The sequence below is a fragment of the Biomphalaria glabrata genome, chromosome 3 (assembly GCF_947242115.1).
Source record: "Biomphalaria glabrata chromosome 3, xgBioGlab47.1, whole genome shotgun sequence".
In the NCBI taxonomy this organism is placed as follows: domain Eukaryota; kingdom Metazoa; phylum Mollusca; class Gastropoda; family Planorbidae; genus Biomphalaria; species Biomphalaria glabrata.
Window position 1 is genome coordinate 4,248,541 of NC_074713.1, and position 23,373 is coordinate 4,271,913.

General features: G+C 31.7%; 3 protein-coding genes across 6 annotated transcripts; 1 reads left to right on the top strand and 2 right to left on the bottom strand.

Moving 5' to 3' along the window:
• Positions 1-544: 544 nt before the first annotated feature.
• LOC106054242 (presenilin-2-like) lies at positions 545-11,595 on the bottom strand. Of its 3 annotated transcripts, none has more exons than XM_056022972.1 (12): positions 11,498-11,595; positions 10,001-10,177; positions 9,503-9,723; positions 8,049-8,190; positions 7,336-7,403; positions 6,925-7,145; positions 5,897-5,995; positions 4,533-4,598; positions 3,630-3,803; positions 2,993-3,178; positions 2,275-2,387; positions 545-1,381 (listed from the first exon to the last, which is right to left on the bottom strand). In XM_056022972.1, exons 2-12 carry the CDS (start codon positions 10,154-10,156, stop codon positions 1,226-1,228), a joined length of 1,602 nt encoding a protein of 533 aa, XP_055878947.1. In that variant the 5' UTR covers positions 10,157-10,177; positions 11,498-11,595; the 3' UTR covers positions 545-1,225. The 3 variants fall into 3 exon arrangements, with proteins under 3 accessions (XP_055878947.1, XP_013065481.2, XP_013065480.2); XM_013210027.2 differs by having other exon boundaries at positions 2,993-3,181; XM_013210026.2 differs by lacking the exon at positions 11,498-11,595 and adding an exon at positions 11,335-11,483 and having other exon boundaries at positions 2,993-3,181.
• Positions 11,572-18,140, top strand: LOC106054243 (uncharacterized). Of its 2 annotated transcripts, none has more exons than XM_013210030.2 (5): positions 11,572-11,728; positions 13,005-13,190; positions 14,047-14,311; positions 14,887-15,032; positions 16,612-18,140. In XM_013210030.2, exons 2-5 carry the CDS (start codon positions 13,008-13,010, stop codon positions 17,131-17,133), a joined length of 1,116 nt encoding a protein of 371 aa, XP_013065484.2. In that variant the 5' UTR covers positions 11,572-11,728; positions 13,005-13,007; the 3' UTR covers positions 17,134-18,140. The 2 variants fall into 2 exon arrangements, with proteins under 2 accessions (XP_013065484.2, XP_013065483.2); XM_013210029.2 differs by having other exon boundaries at positions 11,599-11,755.
• Positions 18,141-23,345, bottom strand: LOC106054247 (enhancer of rudimentary homolog). The gene is made up of 4 exons (XM_013210035.2): positions 23,193-23,345; positions 20,164-20,251; positions 19,538-19,658; positions 18,141-18,606 (listed from the first exon to the last, which is right to left on the bottom strand). Exons 1-4 carry the CDS (start codon positions 23,193-23,195, stop codon positions 18,513-18,515), a joined length of 306 nt encoding a protein of 101 aa, XP_013065489.1. The 5' UTR covers positions 23,196-23,345; the 3' UTR covers positions 18,141-18,512.
• Positions 23,346-23,373: the final 28 nt, after the last annotated feature.

A 23,373-nucleotide genomic window follows, 5' to 3' on the forward strand; every position in this document is an offset into this window, starting at 1 on the left:
CAAAAAAACACCTGCTTTTATTCATACAAATTATTTTTTAAGACTTAAAGCTGCTTTTATTCATACAAATTATTTTTCAAGACTTAAAGCTGGTATAATACATAGTTAACTTGCTTATAAATGTTCAAAGTCCTTAGAAGATAAGAATTGAAGAAATATTCCCAAGAGTAAAAGTCTAAGATAAAACTCACAGACAAGCTATCATGTATTCATAACAAGCAAGTGTAAGAGAAAAACTAAAATTGGATATAGTTCAGTGATAAAGATTTGACTTTTTAATTATTTGATATTGTTGAAACTTTGATTGAAAAGTGTTTTTCTTTAACATCTTTAGATCTATTTACAAAAATGGAAATACAAATGGATTAGTTTACAAATTGTTTAACAACCAGATGACTAGAGATTGAAAAAGTGCTTCAAGAGATGAATCAGACTTTTCCTTTGGACACTGCAGCAAGATAAAGACTAATCAAACAGAACATTTTTTTTTAATCTTTTTTTTTTTTTCGGAATATCCATTTTTATTAGATCTTTAGTCATGACTATTAGAGAAACTTTTCAAAGACATTACCAAGTAACTGTAGAGATTAAAACTTAAGTCTTACATATTTCCTACTGCTATGCAGAGCAGCAACAGATAAAAACTTGAACAAGCACAATAGATCAATAGCAGTGTTGTTTTCTAACATCATTTGTGTAGGAAAGCCAATGAAATTAAGGAAAATCATTTTAAGCTTACAAACATTTCTGAAAACAAATTAAAAATGATCAGTACAGCTGGAAAAAAACTAACACCTTAGAATGTAAAACCTTACACTCAACAGAAAATATTCTGACAAGCTGGACACTTTTATTCATTGCTTTTTCTAATTGAAAATAAAATATTTTAGACCATTAAATTACAATTTCCAAGAGATATTTACAATGCTTAAAAACAGAACACAGCTTAAAATCATATACATAGCAGAAAAAAAAAAAAGTGTATCAAATTAATATCAATTTTCTAATTGCAACATACAAAAAGGTTGATGGTAATTAATTTATCGAGTGATTCTCATAGATGCAATGATTTATAGCTTTCCTCTCACATTTTTCAATCTAATTGAAATGGACAACCCAAAATATAAATATTACCATTGGAATTACAAGAAAGGGGAGTCAACTTTCAAGCTACTTAGTTGTGAACTGAAAGCATTCTAGTCGTCTCTAAAGCCTTCTGTTGCAATCAAATGTAAACTTGTTCACTGGCTAGTTTGTCCATGAAAGGCTTCACTAGTTCTGCTGTTGCAAAGTTGAAGACCAAACCAAAGGTAAGAGAGATGGGAAGAGCTGGCAAGGCCTTTCTGAATATGGCTAACAGTAGCAATGTACAACATAAACCCTGGGGAAAGAAAAATCAAACAGTTAATGCTATTTCAAGTAAAATAGGTGTGTGGGGAAAAATATCAACACAAAGCTCATTATAAATTACAAATAATAGATCCAACATTATATATATATATATATATATATATATATATATAAGGCTTGTCTTCGAGTCCGAAAATTAGTGAGGAGTGCAGTATTTCCCGTGGCTGACCAGCCCCAGCTGTGACCTACATATTTTGCCACATCCAGGGCAAGCATAACCATTGTACACAGGTGGTCGATTTAGATTTTCTTTTCACTATCTGCGTTTGTCCTTGGACGTGGATTTTCTTTTGGTCTCAAATGTGTATCCCGGACCTGTATGTCTTGTTCTGAGGCCGCATGCAATCAGGTGCTCTCTTCTATGTCAGCCAAGGAAAGTTGACGCCTAAGCTGGTCTTTGAAGCGCTTCCGTGGGGCGCCTCTGTTACGTCGACCACCTCTTAGGTCATCAAAAAAGACTGCCTTTGGCATACGTTCATCTCCCATACGGGATATGTGCCCTACCCTGCGTAACTGCCAGGGCCACTAGCACTTCTGGACGCCTTCAGGCAAGAGTTTGGCGGAACAAATTGCTCTGTCTGCCTACAAAAATCAATGTCTACCAGGCGGTGGTTCTCTCAACCCTTCTATATGGCTCTGAGACATGGACACTATACAGAAAACAACTAAGACTTCTTAAGCGCTTCCACCAAAGATGCTTGCGCTCCATCATGGACATACGGTGGCAAGACCGCACTACAAACAGTGATGTCCTTGCGAAGGCCGGCATGGTCAGTATAGAGATCAAACATAATAAAGATGACAATAATGTGTGTAATACTTAAATCTAGTGAAATAACTTTTGCATAGAGGAAAATGACTTACTATTAAAATTGCCACAAAACATGCAAGAGTTGTGTTCCAATCCCCGTTGGATGAAGCTTTCCCAACAAGTACTCCATAAAAAATAAAATCTCCAAGACCTAGCTTGACTCCTCCTACAAATGACAATGAATTCAAATTTTTCACTTTGAAAACAACAACAAAAGCTTAGAACTAGCACAGCGTAAAGGAATTGAAACAATAGTTTCATCATGCATAAAAATACAGAAGCCAAAAAATAAATATAACCTATACAAAATATATATTAGTCAAATAGATAAGTAATTTGACTTTCCTATTTATTCATTTTGTTTTAATGTATATGTATTTTCAGTATAGTAGCTGGATATCTGATCTGTCTGCAATTAGATCTACAAAGAAATATTGTCTTCCAATCAGTAGATCTACTTATCTTAAAACATTTATTCACGTGTCAGCTTAAACTAAAACTAAATGTAGTGAAATGATTTATTCAGGACATTGTTTCTAAGTGTTTGGGAGTCTAGACTATCCCACAGCTTCTTAAAATCTCCAAAGTGGAAACCGTTTTTATTGTTTTTATACAGGCTTATCATTGAAAGAGATTCTATTCAAGGCAAAAGACAGAGAAGAATGGAGAAATTCAGTGTACAGATTATTTGTAATGCCCCAACAGACCTGGTGATAGGTGAAGGTGAGAACAAATATTTTATAAAAATATATCTAAGACAAAGTGACATACTTTCTTCATCACTCTCAGTATTTTCTGTGCTATTGTCTCTGGTGTCAGAAGTTGGAGTGGTATTTGGCGGTGGTACAGGCTTCCTCTTTTTCCCTTTTTTCTTTGGCTTCGCCACTATAGGGTCTGGGTCTGTACTGGAGCCAGCATCCAAGCTAGGGCTATATTGTCGCTGCACTTCTGGATCTTCTACTGGAGCATTACATGCAACAATTAAACATTAAAGGTCACTGTATGGCACTAGGGTCAGCATTAAACTGGGTTTTCTGGATTTTATTTTTTCCTAGCTCAAATCAAACAAAAAAACAACAAAGCATCTCATTTTTACAACACTTATATTAAGTTACTCCGCATTTTGTATGTTTCCTGTATGTTTGAATTATTGCAATAGTTTTTTTGACCATTTCAAATTGTCCTCAATTTTGAACACAAGCTGATGCTATAAATATCTAGACAAAGATGCTGACATCTATCAATCAGAGTATGCCCGATATCAAAATATTTATGTATAAAATATTTGATTTTGTACTTTAAAAAATTACTAAGTGGTTCAACAATCTTAACTATATGATACTCTACTACAAACTGACATACATAACGAGCAGTAAAAACTTCTTCACTATTTTAAGGTAACTCTTACCTGTTGACATTTCTCCTAATGCTTCTACAGCTCGGCGAGCAATCTGCGTGTCCATGCTGTTTGAAAACTGTGAATTCCTGTTCATGCCATTAGCAATATGTTCTTTAAATCCCCCATCATCCTCATCTTCACTGTCCTCAAGGTTTGGTGTTGCACCAGTAGAACTGTTTGGTACTAGAAAATAAAAACGACTCACAGTTATGTCAGTCAACATCATTAGTTCAAATTACTTTCCTGTTTTCATGAATTTCACACTGCTTGAATTAGAAAGAAACCTAGACAACTTGAATTAGAAAGAAACCCAGACAGCTGGAATTAAAGGAAACCTAGATAGCTGGAATTAGAAAGAAACCTAGACCTCTACAATTAGAAAGAAACCTAAACATCTAGAATTAGAAAGAAACCTAGACAGCTAGAATTAGAAAGAAACCTAGACAGAAAGAATTAGAAAGAAACCTAGACAGCTGGAACTTGAAAGTAACCTAGATAGGTAGAATTAAGTACTAATAGGGCTATATGTCTAGTTAATGTATCTATATTAAAGAAATATCCTCCCATACCCTTTTTTTAATAAGACATTTACTTTTGCAACAGATGAATAAAGTTCATCAATTTCAGTCTGGTCAGATGCACATTAATAGAGAAGGAACTCGGAGAACCACATAATCCTACTTAAAATGCAAGCAATCACCAAGATTCAAACTTAAGGTCCTATGCTAGGCTGCATATTTTACCACTAAGCCACTATGTCTTTTAACAATTTTTATCATACAAAAAACTAAATAATTTAATTCCTTACAGAAATTTGGTTACAGGCTACAACGTAATTGTAAATATATTCTTTTGCTAAAACTTCATGTTCTTAATGATCAAATATCGGAGCAAAAATCTGACCACACTAACCATGAGATTCTTGTTTCCTGGCATTTTCTGGATCATCAGCCATAGTTATCAACCAAACCATAGTAGCTGAAACGTAAAAAAGATGCTTAGTGGACAAATAAATGAATTAAAATTAGCCAAAAAAAAAAATAAATTTATATAAATTATAAATTTCACAATTAAATAAGGCCCTGATGGGTTGTGTGTTTTTTTCAAGTCCCCCAAATTATTAAAAAAAAATTTACTGAGATTATTATCATTATTGGCAGAATTTAAGTCATGATTATCATTCATGACTAAAATTACCTAGAAACACGCACAGGGCATAATTATCTTCTTTTAAGAAGTAACGTCTGTATTTTATAACATAAGATAAGAAGTAAGATAATGGGCTTTAGATAAAAGTAAATGTTAATGTCATTTAGAAAAGTAGATATTATATATGTCATTTAGAACAGTAGATATTACATGTCATTTAGAAAAACAAATATCATATGTGAATCTATGAATACATTGTGAGACAAGGTTGTGATCAAAGCTTGGTTTATAAAGGCAAAAGATACATCTGGTTTCTCTGGTAAAAACATAATTTATCTGTATTAGAAGCTCAAACATGTTTTTTTTTCAATAACATTTTATTTTCTAGATGTTGCTGGAGTTATTTTTACTTCTCTTGTTATGTTGATATAGTCAACTCTCTGGAATAATGTTTTATACTGTCTGGTTATGATGTTACTTAAAGATGCATTTTATTCTCTAATGCATTTTATTCTCTATCACATTAATGGTATTGCTGAATATCCAAATATGATCTTTTTAGAAGTTGCTACTTATTCTCTAGACATGATCTTTTTTAGAAGTTGCTACTTATTATCCACTTCTAGACATGATATTTTTTTAGAATTTGCTACTTATTCTCTAGACATGATCTTTTTAGAATTTGCTGCTTATTTTCTAGACACAATCTTTTTAGAAGTTGCTGCTTATTATCTAGATATGATTTTTTGTAGAATTGGCTGCTTATTCTGTAGACATGATCTTTTTAGAAGTTGCTACTTATTCTCTAGACATGATCTTTTTAGAATTTGCTGCTTATTCTCTAGACACGATTTTTTGTAGAATTTGCTGCTTATTCTCTAGATATGATCTTTTTAGAAGTTGCTGCTTATTCTCTAGATATGATCTGATCTTTTTAGAAGTTGCTTATTTTATAGATATGATCATACTAGGAATTTCTTTTCATAGATACATATATATTGATATATAGGGTTTTACCACGAAGTATTTTATCTACTTTGGATACATTAACAAACTGGAGGGACTTTAAGAAATCTCACTGTTTACCAATCATCACTCTAAACTTAAAAAAGATAACCCAAACTTACAGGAATAAATAAGTGCTGGAAAGATTGGTTCATTTCTGCTCTGAGCTGTTTCTACCAGCATCCTAAGAGGTCCTTTAGGACAGAGTACTGCGACTAAATCTGTTCAAGTGCAATAATAAAATGTTGAAACAAAAATTAAAATTAAAACCTAACAAGTTAACTATTTAAAAAAATATCAAATTATCAAGATTGAGTTTTAAATACTCAATTGCTTCAAAGCAAGTGAACAAAATTTGTAAAAATAAATATATTTTCTTATTTAACTTGTATGTACAGCTTGTATTTTTATTTTATTAATTGTAGGTAGGCAATAAATAAATGGAATGAACACTGTCCCTGACAAAAATTTACAATCAAATCATCACATTAATTAAAGATGATGTAATGAGCAACTTTTTTGTTTCCAGTTTCATTGAGCACAGTAAATATAATCCACAAATAATACTTTCTACAAGTAGAGTGATTCAAAAGATTGATTGATGCATTTAAATCAAATACCAGAGTAACTAACTCATGAATTGATTCAAAGTGGGTGTATTTAATTAAATCAGGTAACAAATCAACTAACTCATTGATTGAGATAAAATGCTGACCCATATTCTTTTCATAACATCATCACTCGTGACTTTTCTAGAATCAACTTGTTTATCTACTTTTTCAAAAGCTTTCATTTGAAGTTTTGTCATGAATGTTACTAATATAATAATCAATCAAAATTCTACTATTTTTATGTTTAACTGGGAACAACCATGTACTTCAAGCTATTTTTATAATGTTTTTTTATGCTCAATGTATGACACTAATTTTTATTGAAAACTTGAATTGAAAGCTTTTCCTTAAAATTTTAGAATGTTAAAATCTATTAATGATTACAAGATCTGCCAATATTTATATGTAAACAATTCTTCCTCTCCCTTACTGATATTATAATTATAATAAAAACATATCCCTTAATAACTAATATAAGCTTTCATCTAAGTCATATAACCCATGATCATTAACACCAGTTACAATCAAAGTAACATTACCCCAGACAACCATCACAGCTAGTACAGCCCATGTAGTCCAATCTGGCAGGAATTTAATAAACATCAGCGCCACCAGAGCACTGATCATGATAAGATAAGCTTGCTGTAAGAGCAGCGGTCCCTTCCAATGGATGCAGAACATTCCGCCTACTCCAAAGTTCCACATAATGATAGCTACTGTAATATAATCCATTGCTGCATTATAGGCACGTAGTATCTGTCTGAAGAAAATACACTGATTTTATTTCAACAGCTACAATGTTTGAAACATACAAAATTTACTTTCATTTTTATGCCACAATACTGAACAAGATTTTAAAGCGCATGATTCTAGACTATGTCTTTAATAAGCTTTGAATAAAGTCAACTCATTGGAACAGAAGTAAAACAAACGTTGAACAAGAAACTTACTCAATATAGATATATGAGAAGAAAAATAACAACATGACTGAAGAGACTACAAGCCATCCATTGATAAACTGAAAATCAAACAACAATAAAATGTACATTACTTTTTAGTAGCAGAGGCCCATGTCCAATATAAAGAATTTTTTTTTTTCAAACTAGCCTATAATATTTTCCATGTTTTGAACTAATTGAAAATGAAAAACTAAAGTTCTGTCCAGCAGTTATTATCAACAATAAAGATGTTCAATTGAAATTTAAAATAAAAAAAATGTATATAGTGTGGAAGAAAAAAAGACACATTTTGCTAATAAATCTCAAATTATTCTGCAGCACTGAATGGTTACCTAGTACCTAATGCCACCTAGTCAACTTTTGACTTCATAATTTATGTAGTAGTCAGAGAAATGACTTCATCCTATATTCACTGATATATATATTATGTATCATATGATTCACATCACAAGAGTGGGGCATTTTGAAAGAGGATATGACTTCATTAAAAAGCCAATCTGAAGAGCAGATTATTGTCAAGTTAGAGTCTTTGCAAATCTATGAATTATAATTTTGGTACCGTTTTTTTAAGTGATGACGTTCATTATTTGTATTTATGTCCCCAAAAAAACCCAACATTGTTTAGATCAACTCTATCAAGGAATGTTACACATCATAAGCAGAGCTCCAGTTAACCTAAAAACAACAAAACAAGACTGACTTACCTTATAGCACTTGTATTTGTAAAGAAGTAACAATGCAATCGTCATCACCACTATACCACCTAACATGATCATAGCATTGGCCAAGGTCTGCCACAATTTTGTGCCAGTGTCGTCCGTTTTGTCATGAAAAGGTGTATAAATTCTACAAGAAATCACAAAGACAAACAAAAATTAAAAAAGAAAATGAATAGTTCACAAAAAAATTCTTTAAATTATCTCTTAAAGGTTTTAGCGCAAAGGATCTGACCACCAAAATGATAAAGTACTGTAAAACAAATTACAACTGATGGTGTACAAATGTAAGTGAAGAACATTACATTTCAAGTATAAAATTTATTTGTGGCATAGAGCCCAATGTCCAATTGAAACTGCAAGTACTGATCTTCGGATTTCTCTATGATTCAAATTCCTTTCCTCTTTAATAATCTCCAAGCTACATGTTCTTTCATCCTAAAAGTCCAGCAAAGCCTTGTGTGTTTGTTTATATTTTTGACTACTCAAAATTCGACACACAAAATTCTGAATTTTTAGCATTGCCTCTAGAAATTTTATTTTTTTCCAATCATCTTTCATCAGCATTAAATATCACCTTATGTGATACTAGATGCCCTTGTTACTTTGTGCTAGTCAAAGATACTCTCATGTGCTGTAGATCGTCAATACTGATTACCTCATCATAAAGTTTCAGAAGCTGATACCCTAAAAATAACTTATAGGTGACACAAGAAGATACCTTAAGTGTTGCAGGTATTAGAAGCTGTTTATAATCTGATAGAAAGTAATGACCTTATAATGCGTTGTAGGTCTTAGAAACTAATGGCTTTATGAGTTGTAGGCCTTAGAAGCAAATTATGCTTACATCTCCATGTTACCTCTAGGTATACCTATTTTACTAAATAATCAACTATGTTTGGATATATATCTGCATGAAAAAAAACTGGAGCCAGTGACCATTAGGCAGCTTGCAGCACATGTGCTACATCCTGGAAGATGTGACTTGTGATGTTACGCTACTGATCTCAAACTGTATTGGTTATTTAATTCTTTGCCATTCCTTGACCACATCATTATGACCAAACATCTGGATGAAGTGGTCAGTTCATTTCCATTAAGAAAGATGTAAAAACTCCTTTATCCCAATTTTAGTCAGGGTGTTTCAAGGTCACTTGTAGCCACTGAGAAGTACAAAGAAGCCTAATTCATACAGCATTTGTCGTGTGTGTGTGTGTGTGTGTATGTTATGGATGTGAAGGTTGTTCATGTTTGCATCTATTGTTTAGTAGTAATTCTGAGTTGGACTATTGTAGTCAAACTTAATTTCCCTTTGTTTGGACCAATAAAATTATTGAATGCCCAGGCTTTCATCTCACCATCTACAAGATGAACCATTGTCATTCTATGATTGAAAGAGGCCAACACTTAACTATGAAATAATAAGATTTCACCTGACTCACAGATAAACTCCCTTGTCAGTGTAGTATGTGACAGATCTAATTGTGGCCACAACGACCATCATGCACAGAGTGACGGGAACAAACAACATGATCACATGCTTGGCTCCATATAACAGACTCTCCTCCTCTTCATCCGATGACCTCTGAGATCTTGGAGCTTGTCTTGCTCTTTGACCTGACCCCTGATTCGCTGCGTTCTCACTAGGCTGGACAACAGCTGTCTAAATATGAAAAAAATTAACCAATGAAATTTAGTATAGCATGCAAAATTAAACAAAACAAAACAATAGTAGATGACACTTTTTAAAAAGTTTCATGGGTTTTAACACTTCAGTTTTATTACTTGCCATTTTATTAAAAAATTGAGGAAAAAACATTTAAAATTGCAAGTTTGATGGCCAGAAAAAATGGTGAAAGAGGAGAGAATCAATTTTCTTAACTGTAAGACTTGAATAGAAACTATAAAAAAATTTTTTTTCATTTGCTAACATTAGATACCTCTGGTACATTTCTGATGGCTTGTGTTCTAGGTGGCGGCTCTTCACCACCCCTGGTAGCCTCTTCAATGTTATAGTTACTCATCAGACTTGTTCTCTCTGTAGGTGAACCCTCGGGGGAGTGTATAACAGGTGTACCTCTGGCATGTGAACTCATCTACGACACTTGACATAGGACCTGAAATAGTTTTACATTTTAGTCTTAGCTTTACGAATATGTAAACTGTATATTGTGTATGTCTCACAGGTGTAGGGCAGTTTGACTATGAACATTGGATGTGCCCTGTCCATGGGATTAAAGCATTTAATTCACCTCAGCAAGCCCTATTACCACAACAACCCATCATAACCAACACTCTGTATAACAGTGCACTTTTTTCCTTGGTTAAGACTTGCAATTGAACTTACAACTCAGCAGCAAAAAGCTTGCTAAAAGAAGTAAAAGTGAATATATGTGCATTTTTTAATTTTTTAGATAGCTGACTGGGCGTGCGGTTTGCACGTTAGACTGGTCCTGGGTTCAAAAACCCTGCCCGCTGCCATCTCACGGTCATCCTGCGGGAGGTTTGGACTAGGGAGTGAACTATCTTCAACTCTGAAGGAGTATGCATCCGAAACATGTAAAACAATTTATTTTTTTTGCCAGTGTCTTTGCGTTGGATGAGTGGACTTGAGAGACACTCCATGAGAAGATTTATAAGTACTGTTGAATTCTTTCAAATTTAACACTATTATTAGTATTAACATGTCCATGTATAAATTACTATCCTTAATGAGATCCCTGTTAGTGTTATGAGGCTATGAAAGCCAAGAAAATTAGAAAACCAACGACTTTCAAGATTTTAAGATTTTCTGGTCACTAGTCTATTAGATACTATCTATAAGTATAATTATTTATAATATATAATATTATTATAATAGACTAGACTCTATAAAGACTAATCTAGTATAGAATAGAGTTATAGATAGTAATGTAATACTAAGTATAGAGTATTACATCTAGAAAAATTCTAGTTATTCTAGTATCATCTAGTATGATCTAATTCTAATTCTAGATCTAGATCTAGTATAAAAAAAAGTATAGGATAAAATTTCATTAAATTAAAATTAAATAGAATCATGAGAATGTACTTTGTAGTCTCTGCTATTAATTACTATTATTATCTAGATCCTGGATCACGAATAACTATGCTAAGGCTAAGGTCAGTCAGTTAATCAGTTAATCTAAATCTGCTAACTAGACTAGTAACTGCTATAAATATAGATCTATCATTAAATTGATTAAATTTTTTTAGTTCAATTAGAATATTGAATATCTAGAATAGATCTACCTACTTTATTCTATAAAAAAAAAATGTCAGAGCTAAGTGGATCTATACTCTACATATAAATATAATGTGTGTGACAGAGTTATCGTTTATAGTTTTATTGATTTACAGGTCTAGATATGTCATTAAAAGCAAAATAAGATAAACATAACTGATAAGAAATTACTAACCGACATCATTGTTACTTCCTCGTTACTATAATTAGCTTAGGGGAAACTACTCAAAGGTTCAAAGAAAAGTTCTAAAGTGGTTCCCCCTGCGGTTATCTAGCAACAGCTATGCTATAAAAAGTTAAGTTCACAAGTAATATGATGACTATTTATGATTATAGGAAGTACTACCAACAGAATATATCGTAGTCTAAGTTGGTTATGCAGTATGCTACAGAGACAAGCTTCTGAGTAAGCCTACAGTCTACAGTATCATGTGTATGGTCAAATAATATTACAATTTAATTAATTAAGTTAAGATACCCATGGCATATGGATGATATTCTAATATTCATATTCCGTTAGACATGTGACAGTTGTGTTAGTATATGATTATCTATGCAGTATTATGAGTTATGTGTATTATGATCAGGGCCCCGCTACCTTTTGTGCAATGTACAGTACATTGCACGCAAGTGGCCGACTTTAGGGGGAATCATTTTTCTAAGGTTACTTTAAAAAAATTACTTTTAAATACAGAAATTACTTAAATATTGTAGGCCTATATAAATTCTAATGATTCCATTATCCTTTTAAATTTAAAATATAAACGATATTCATACATAAGAAATATTTTGAAAACTAGAACAAGTAAAATAGAGCAGTGTATGAGGGATTCCCTCAGGTTTTTCCATAAGAACCTACTCATTTCTGGCCTTCAATTTTCGCTGTTTTTTTTGTAATATCTGTTTTGATTCGAATAGCCCTCTCTGTAAGTAGATCTATTGCCGGTAATTAAATGGTCAATTTTTAAAAACATTTTCACTGGGGGAGAGTGCATCGTCCTGACAAAAATGGATGTTATGTTGTGCATGTTTCCTAGGTGGCAGTGAGAGGGGTTAAGTGATTGATTGGTCGTTATGCAGCGACAATTATGAAATTAGTATACCTAATACAATTGTAAGACAATCTTTTTAACTACCTCACCCTAAGGTCAATGTTAGTCAACAATCACAAAGAGGAGTGGCTCAACCAATGGGCATCAGGAAACACAGGCAGAGCCATGTACAAAGAAATGACTATGCCTAACAAACTGGACAGTATTAACTTCCTCCCCCACAAAGAACAATCTACAATTTTCCAACTAAGAACAAGACACACACCACTATTAAATTACCACCTGAACAAAATAAACTCCACACAACTCCCCCTTTGCAGACACTGCGCCCACCCCTTTGAAACCGTAAATCATATCCTCTTTGAATCCAGCTTAGGCAGACCCTACTTCCACTACAGCCCAACATAACTAACACCCTGTACAGCAGTGCTGAAAAACTGAAGAAAACAGCACACTATTTTTCCTTGGCACAGTCTGCAAAAGAGCTCACAGCTCAGCAGCAATAAAGCTGGCTAGAAGAAGAAGTATAGCATTCTTCTTGTGTATTTTTGTTTTGTTTTGCTTTAATTTAATATATAATTTGTTTGTTACAAATAACAAAAATTTGTTTTTGTTTCTTCATTTCAATAGAATATGGACACTACCAGTGAAATAGAAAGATTTATAATTACATTTGTGCAGTCTAAGACAGAGGAAAAAGTATACATTGACCTAAGTACAGAGCATGTCATTCATTTGAAACCAGTGTGTGCAAGAGGCTCGTTTTCCCTGGGGATATTTTGGGTTCATGTTTTTCAGCATCCCAATAATTATCCCGTAAGTTTAAACTTGTTTTGCATTATTGTTTTAATTTATGAAATTAATTTAATTTATACAAAAATACAGCAGTATTTTAAGCTTTTAGTGATAATTATAAGTTTATTTACTACTTTTATAAAAATTTCTGTCTAATATATTATTGACAAAAGATAAGTAAAGAGGCGAATATCTTGGAGAATGAAAAGTAAGGTATAATTATGAAATTGTACACTTACAAAGACCTAATAATCACCTACATATTTCACAACATATCAAACAAATAAAGCCCATGTCTGCTTAGAGTGGATTTAGATATCTTATTTCTTCTGGATGTTATATAGAAAACATCAGTGATACCCAAACTAAGATCTGTAGGCTATCTGGTCCATGATGTAGTATACTATCCAGCCCCTTGAAACTTCTGCACATAGTACACGATGAAGCCACAAAGGGTTAGTTCTATTAGATTTTATATTGCTCCAGGCTGAAAAGTGGTTGGCTAGCACTGACTTAAGCTGCTAGTATGATTTCGCAAAAAATGCCTTCACTATGGTAATCTTGTGTAAGAATCAGAACAATAAGTTGGGTGACAGCTATTCATATGGAAGCAATATTTAAATGTATTAGTTGACAATCTTCCTGGTGCAAGAATTTGAAGCATTATATAATATTTTAATCCTCATATGAATCTTAATACAATAAGTTGATTAGAAATTATCCTATTTTATGTTTTGAAGATTTTTCTTTAATAATACCGGTAAATCATAATATTTATACTCTTTTCATTTGTCAATATAATTTCATGTGTAAGCATCATAATGTATATGAATCATTTAAAAGTTGTTTTTTTTTCAAATGTTTTAATTCATTTCAGATCTATTGCCACACATATAAAAAGTTATATCAAGCAGGTGGAAGATTTGAATTGCAACTGAGGATTGAAGGAGTTTCAATTTCTATAAATCTTAAAACAGGCTGGCTAACATTTCAAGGAACTTTTGTTATTGACTGGTTTGTGAGACATATGCCAAAGATTTTAGAAGCTTACAATGGACAGCATTCAGAAAAAATTACTGATATCTTCACTAAAGAAGAAATGGAGATCTTACATAAAGAAAAACAGAGGCAATATAGAAAGAGTAAGGAAAATTCAAATAGATACAATATGTCACTCAATAAATACTTTAAAAAGTATAATCAAAAGTTTCTAATGTAAAAAATCATTAGTTTGATCAATTTAAAATATTCACATTGAGTAATAGTAATAAATTATTTGTCTGCTTTTTAAAGACTTTAGTTGTTGATAAAAATAAATGCCTAGTTATTAACAATAATTCAAGTCACGTACCAAAAGTTTTTTTTTGAGACAATTTCTTTTTATGAAGAGATGACTTTTTGTAAGAGGGATTACTTTGCTTTTAATAACTAAGGAATTACAGATAAGAAAAAAAAGGAATATTTTTTTAACCCTTCCCATTCCTCTCCCCCCCCCCCCCCCCCCCCCCAAAAAAAAACAAAAAAAAACCCTGGAATCCTGGTTATGCCCATGTATAAATATACTTAGAGTATAGATGTTTTTTGTCAGTTTGGGTTCTCATAAAGGGGATGGAGTTGAGTTTTACTGAGTTTATAATCATCCTTGCTGTTTAATTAATTAATTAATATTTAGTATACTAAGTCTGCATGTGTCATATTAATGTAGAATTATTTTTAGCTATCGAGAGGTGGCCAGAAAATGTTCTTAAACCAGAAGCTAATGTGATGGAAGCAGGAAGACAAGCATTATACCATGAGCCTATAGATGAAGAAGGATTTTTGTTTGGAAAAGAGTTGGAATCATATTGCCCTATTCCAGATCTGGTAAGAAACATTGATTAAATGGCATTATTTTCACTACCGGTACCGAAGATTAAGGATGAGTGCAGTGTTTCACAGGACTGCCCAAGTAGCCTGCTTTTTTTTTTTAAACTTTGTCTTAATATATAGTTGTAATATAAAAACTTAAATAAAAAGATGATATTTAATGCCATATTAAAAAATTTTAATTCTTGCATTTTTTTTTTTTTACAATATTAGATAGTGCATAGTAATCTCCTCAAATAGAAATGTCAAGACCATTATTGATAATTATAACGAATATCATTTGAGCAAAATAATAGAAAATGTTTTTAGTGGCCTCTGAAAAAAGAAAAGCCACTATAGATTGATTTTTTGCTATGCGTCCATCCATGGGCGTAGCCAGGGGGGGCTTTTGGGGTTCAAACCCCCCACTGGAGGGGGGATAAGAATTTAGGGACTGAATTTTTGCTTTCACTTGGCCCAGCGCAGCCAAGGGGGTTTCGAGTTTAAAACCCCCTACCAGGGGGTTTTGCAGTCAAATCCCCCTCTTCTATAAAACACAAAAAAAGAATAAAGAATGCAAACGACAATTCCCAAATTCTAAGAGAATAGCTAAGGAAGATTTTAAAACCCCCTCCAAAATGTACGACAAAACCCCTCTTCAATATAAGACTATCCATAAATCAGTCACCAGATTCTATGAGCGTAGCCAAGAAGGGTTTTGTGTTTAAAACCCCCCACCAGCGGGGTTTATAGCTAAAAAACACCTCTTCAATATAAAAAAGCAAATTACACACTCAAAATTCTATGAGTGTGGCCAAAGGGTTTTTGAGTTTAAACCTCCCTTCAGCAGGATTTGAAGCTTAAAAATACCTTTTCAATATAAAAAAAAAAGCAAATTGCACACTAAAAAATCTATGAGCATAGCCAAAGGGGTTTTGAGTTTCATTCTCCCTTCAGCGGGATTTGAAGCTAAAAAATACCTCTTCAATATAAAAAAAAAAGCAAATTACGCACTCAAAATGCTATGATTGTAGCCAAAGGGGGTTTTGAGCTTAAACCCCCCTCTAGCAGGGTTTGAAGCTAAAAAAAATACCTCTTGAATATAAAAAACAACAACTTTTTTAATAGCAGGATAATGCACTGCAGATACCTCAGAATATGCACTTTGTTGGCTTTTAATACCAGAAATAGTGCTTAGCAGCACTAATACCAGAAATAGTGCTTAGCAGCGGGGCTCCCCCAGACCCCTTTGCGGGGAGTCTACAATTTTTCCACTAACTCCAGAAAGAACCTATTCTAGGGTCCAATAAACGTCTCCGAAATAACGAAGGGATTAATTATGTACACACACACATATGAATTTTTTTGCCAGGGGTTGGAATTTTGGAAGTGAACCCCCCTTTTTTTTAATTCACCTAGACCATATGTAGCTTTCACTAATAAAATAAAATTGAGTGTTTGTAGACACAACAAATATTTATGGTCTTCAAAAACATGCTGTTTCGTTTTTAAAAAGTAAGAAGGATATTATTATTATATTATCTTTTTTTTTTATAGTGTCATTGCAATATTAATTGTCAAATCACTTTCATTTTAGCTAACTGATCAAGAGATCAAGCAGCAATTTAAAAGGCTAGAAAAGGGACAAGTGATTCAAGGTCATATCCTTTACAGGCTGTGGTTGTCTACCCTCAACTCCTGGTTATCTGATCAAGTTAAAGTATATGTATTTACTCCACACATGGACTGCAACAGTCTTGTAGACCTGTGCAAGTTGTTTTTGAAAAACAAAACCACAGCACATATAGAGACAATATGTGTTCCTTTAAGCAATCTCTATGGTCGATTTGCTGCAGTGAAATCCAACGCTATCAAGCAATTTGATGAAAAGGACCAAGTATTGATAGAATACACAGTGTACAGTCAAATTGTGTACCCTGTGACTGATTTCAGCACAAGTTTTATTGCAGCTGTCAAAGATGGAACTGCTAATGTTCTGTTGACCAACACAAATTTTGACAGAGAAAGTTTTTTTACTCTTACTTCTGTCACTGTTCACTACAAGGAATTGGAAGAAAGACAATTTGTGAAATATTTTCTAGAACCCATTCTTGGTTGATTCATTGACAGATAATTATAGGGTCATTTGTATAAAACTAGTACAGTAAATAGTATTAAATATCATTAAATAGTATTTGTAATTGACCAAAGAAAATAAACATTATGGTACCAGACTTTTTGTTCTTAATTATTAGTATACAGTATCAAATAGTGATAGGAACAGATCTTAAAAAAAAATTCTACACAGCTATCTCTTTTTATTTGCATCTAGATCCGTGAGAAATATGAACCCTGACAAGAAAAATGATCAACAACCTACTGATATCTTCCCTTTTTAGAAGAAATGGAGATCTTACATAGATCCCTTAAATTAGTATAAAATAAGACTAATCAATTTTTAAGGTTTTATTACACTTGCCAACAATATGCCAAATGGATTTATTTTAAATTGTTTTTGGCCACCACTGACAATTATTTGTTTAATTTTTTTATTTGTTAATATCTTGTAGATCTAGTTCTTTAGTTAAACATATTTATTTAGTTTTGTAATATATAAATATAGAAAGGAAATATTGTTTGCCAGTAAATTTCTTCCCAAACAACTTCCAAAATAGTTTTATAGCCAGAATTTCACAGAGAGCCAGATAGTGAAAAAGAGATGTATACATATAGTTAAAAAGAGATTTATATCATTCCACCAGTCATATCACCAGTATCTACTTTTTTTTTCCTTTTCATTTTTATTTCAGGCCTTATAATTTATTTAGTAATTATTATTGACATTGTTATGTCAATGAAAGTATTATGTTTCAACACTTAATAATGAATGAATTTTGTATAAAGCTTGATTGTTTAATTTAGAGTTAGTTGAGATCTTTAAAGTTGATTTAAGTGTAATGATTCCAGAACATTAAAGTACTTTGCAATTTTTGCTTTGTTAGGATTCTTTTTTTTTTTAAATATGTATCCTTTCCATCTTTAAAGCTTTCCTAAAGTATGATTATTTTCTTTATGAATTAATCTGATATATAAAAACAAAATATCAAATAAAAAGATATAACAATGTTGTTTTTTTTAAATTTATTTATTATACATTTACATAGTCCAATTTAAAACGTAACTAAAAAGAAAGAAATGCAATTAATTTTCATTTAATCCTTATAAAATTAAGTTTAAACAAAATTATACTAACTTTTTAAGAAATGGCCAAAACTTTTTAATCACCTCTTAATTTTTAATTTCAGACAAAACTATACATTTTTACTCCATTGCAGATTAATATTACTAAAGCTTTTTCAAAATATGTTATATAAGAATAGGATTACATTTTACAAATGAATAACCATTGTTTAAATGCTCAATAAAATGTTAAAAACATATTTACAAAGAATGGACACTGAATGAAATGACGCATGACAAAATGTAGAACTAGTTCTTTCATTTTCCAGCTTGTTTTCTCAACATATGGTAGATCTTTTCTTTCAGCCAATCTTTATTATGAGGAGTGTATGTTCCATAAGATTTCTGAAAACTAAATGAATTATCTGTGGTTAAAATATATTTTGTATCATTAATTTTTCCCATCTACAACCTATTTTAATGATTCCAAAGATAAGGATGAGTGCAGTGTTTCATATGATAATGCAAACCCAGTTGCGACCTGCATATTTTTTCACATCTGATGCAGATAGGTCCGCATGGGAGCTTTTAGCATATTTTAATTATCTTTCATCTGACTAAGTTGACTAGATTGTGATAATAAAGTTAATTTAAGCTGATTTGCAATGACCAGAAGTTTGATATACTGAAGTCTGCTTTGAAATTAGAGGCTAATGTAGGCAGGTTAAGCTCATCTCTTTCTGTTGTTCCTAAGATGCTAAGATACTGCCTGAGTAGTTTGATATACTGAAGTCTGCTTTGAAATTAGAGGCTAATGTAGGCAGGTTAAGCTCATCTCTTTCTGTTGTTCCTAAGATGCTAAGATACTGCCTGAGTAGGACAAAGAACCGACTTCCAGCCTGCATCATGCTAGTAAAATGCTAACTAATACTTTAACAAAAATGTTTTATTGAAAGACAGCAAAAACATGAGGAACATAACTTAAGATAAGCGCTCAGTAGCGCCTGATAATTTCTGCTTTCAATTTTTTTTTTCATGCTTATGAAACGGCAAGGTTTTATCATTTAATGATCACCATGCAAACAAAATAAATGTTCTAGTAGTAGAACACTTTTTCAGTACATGGAGAAATTAGACTGAAACCTTTACAATAGAATTAAAAGCTACAAAATGATCAATTGCATTTGAATACCGAAAAGAAACTTTTTTTTTCAATTTATTTTGAAACTTTATATAAACCCAGAAAAAAATTAAACAGTAGAAATTTAAAGATAACCAAAAAAAAAAAAGTATTGATTAAATGCTAATTGCTTCAAATCTAATTATGTATATTAATGACTTACACCAAACAGCTTAAGTCGGTCAGCTGATCAATGAATTCAAACAGCTGAGAGATGTCATAGGTAATGGATGGATCATGTGGATGCAAACGCTTCAGATGCTCTTCAAAAATTTTGCAAATACCTACAGAATAGATAAAATAGCAGAAAACCTGATTAATACTCGGAAATGGAAAATACTTAGAAAAAAAGTTCTATGGAGCTGTACATGAATGACATTTAAAACGAGTAGACTATGCTGGGGAGGACACCTTGAAAGAATAAGAGAGTTGAACGTAAAAACCAAGAGGCAGGAGGTGCAAGCATTTATGGCTCATTAATGTAGAGATACAGATCTGCATCATTTGGGAGTCTGGACATGGAGATGAACATTTCTGAAGAAATTTAAAATAGAAGGTGTGTAGAAGCATGTGAGGAGCCCTTCATTGGGTACACTGCCACTGGGAAAAATGGATTTAATTAAAAATTGTCAAAACTGCCAATAATTGTTTAATTAGATTAGGCAGCTTTGAGGATGGGAGTAGACAAGAGAAATTTACAGATCTAGGTGTACAGCTTATTACTAGCTAATGACTGCCTTAAAAAATGAATTTTAATCATGAAATTAAAAGACACTCTTTTCTCATTACCTTCAAGACATTCATTCAAAGATTCATAATCTGAATATGTCCTTGTTTCTGGACGCTGATTAGGCTGTACTAATAAAATTGTATGAGACTGAAAAAAAAAATTAAAATTAAACAATTTCTTTGAAAAAAGTGACACAATTTATCACATTTTTAATTAGATAAAATGATTGGAATTCATAAAATTTTACAAGTAATAAGAAGACGTTTAAATGCAGAAACCATACCATTATAGAATCTAACTAGGTTTGATTGCAAGAAACTTATCCATGAAAAAAAAACAACATATTTGTTCTAGCATTTTACATTAAAGGAATGCTTAACAAACTATAAGTATTTACATTTGTATCATAAATACATTTTGTTTGTTTAACTACTCATCACATTACTATGAGCCAATATTTTCCATATTTCTATAACTAAAGGTAAAAATCAGAAGTCACCTAATCCTGATGTTTGTCAAAAAAATGGTCAGTGAATCAAAAGTGAAGGTAATGATAAGGTACACTACAAACATTCTCTGATAGTATCAAGAAGCTGGTATTTTATTTTAGCCTCCTCCCTTTAATTTTTCAAAGTAGTGGGATTGATTTAAGTATTTTATTTTAGCCCCCTCCCTTCCCCAGGAGGAAAAAGAACATCCCCAATTGTATTGGTGCCTTTCATATGTCATGTTAAGATATCGAAAATTAATAACACATTTTCACTAAGCCCTTTAATTATGCTTCTGGGATCAAAGTCTTTGTTTTTAAAATGAAGCATACATTTAAAAACAGAATTAAAATAAGGTAAGAGAGGGACTAATGTTATTTTTTCTCCCTGTTTTTAAAAGCATGCTCTATAACTATTTTTAAAGACAAAAGATTGAGGTAATAGGTGTTATTCAATAGTAATTTGTGTGGAATCTAGATTATCCACAACTCCAATAAGATAACAAAACAAGAATAATATTTAAAAAAAAATATTTTTAAACAAAGCATATGTAAAGGGAAGAACTCTGCCCTTTCAGCTATATCTATGAGTAAAAGTTATTTCTCTTATTCAATATCAAAGAAAAACAAATAAATACCAATAATTAATTGACTTATTGTATTATTGTTTTTATTTATTCATGTTTTGTTAGGTATAATAGATAATTGTTGAAAGTATCAACTTGATCGGAAAATGTTTTGGAGAAATAGCATTAGCAATTATTTAAGGGGACTAAACCCTACAAATTTTGCCATTTGAATATTAAAGGATTAATTTCCCTTGTGCTTTTTTGTAATGCACAAATTGTAAGACAAATTTCCTTATGGATAATAAAGATTATTATTATTATTAAAAATGGTTAATTTTTTTTTATTGATTCATGTCTTGTCTATGTGAATAAATAATAGTGCAAAGTTTCAACTTGATCAGAGAATGGGTGGGGCAGAAATAATAATAAATAACAATAATAAGAAGAAATAATGTGTACACACTTTTTACCAAACAGGCAATGTGAGTTGATAAGCAAAAAATGTCAACATCAACATTGATAATAATGGTTTCTTATTATATTGACATTATTGTGATAAATGTGATTCAGAATACAAGTAATTCACCCTTTTGTAAAATTAATAAGTAATTTAAAATTTAGTTATAATTCACCTAAACTTTTATAGCTAAAGCACCTAATGATATGATACACCATACACAAAGCTCATAAAAGAAAAAAAAAACTAAAAACACATGACAATATTTCTTATTTCTGAAGTTAATTATAAAGTTGTCATCAATGAACATACAATATAAAAAACACAAAGAAAAAGGCACATTTCTAATTTTAATATAGACTAGAATCTAATCTAGATCTATATGCTAGGACAAACTCGTAAATGTGCTCAAACTCCCTTAGTCGGCTTAGTGCCATTAGACTTAGAGTCATAGAATGGGTTGCTTGAATCAGCCAGGAAAACTAACAATTAAGCTTAGCAGAGTTTAAGTAATTGATTAACAGAGTTCTAGATCTAGTCAGTAAGTCTTAGACTTAGATTTACTAAAGGTCTGTACTTCATCTCTAGATCTTAGTGAATCTTATCATGTTAAGTTCTGTTAAACAACTTAGGAATCTATATATCTATAGATCTAGATTTATACTAGAATCTATCTATAGATCTAGATCTCTAGATTTATACTAGAATCTATCTATAGACTATAGTCTAGTATAGTCCCTATAGTCTATGGACCAAATATACTAGTTACTATATCTATATATTATAATTATTATATAGTATAAGTATAGATCTAGACTAGAATTGTAGAATGACTAGAATTCATTAGAATCATACATAGATATTACTACTCAGTGACAGTGGCTAAGCTTGGAATTGGCCATCATTTGAGGGCCCCAACATTTTGCGTAATACTTAAAATGTATATAAAAAACAATTTATTAGGGGTGTGCCATCAACTCTGGGCCCAAGTGGATTTTCAAATTCTCCCCCCCCCCCCACCCTAGCAGATTCTATCTAGAGGTCTAGATTTAGATCTGTAGGTTAGTCCCTGAGCTTGCCTCTGTGACTACACTACAGACAGTCTACAGAATACCACAGTTACACTACACTGATTACACACAGTTACAGTACAACAACTACGACTAGACTTCACTAGAGTCTATTCTATTCTACTTCTAAGTCCTAGAATATTCTAGATCTAATACAATCTAGTTATTATTGACTATCAGTAATGACAAATGACAGTATTAAGATCTAGAATCTAGATCTGTTATAAATATAAATCTTGACTAGACTACATTATTAGTAGTAAGATAGTAGTCATTCCGTAACTGTGTGACTGAATGTGACTGACTATCGAAAATAGATTAATTTTATAGTTTATTTTTTTTCAGCTTCTAGACCTAGAATCATAAAAATATAAAGTTGTAAATATAATGTTGATCTACTATATCATTACAAAATATAGATGTATTGACTTTTAATTAGATCTAATCTAGTCTAAATCTTGTCATTAAAACAAGACATAAAATAGCTAGAATCTAGTATATCTACCATTTTTAGGCAGAATGTTCACAATGTTTTCGTTTTCTGTCTGTTTCACAGAAGAGTTAGCAATGCCAGTTAGCAGGATAAAAAACTAAAAAACTGCTATGCTTTCTGTTCCGAGTGTAAAATACTAAAATTTAATAATCGATAAAGAAGTTGTTTATTTAAAAATGAAAAGGACGTTTTA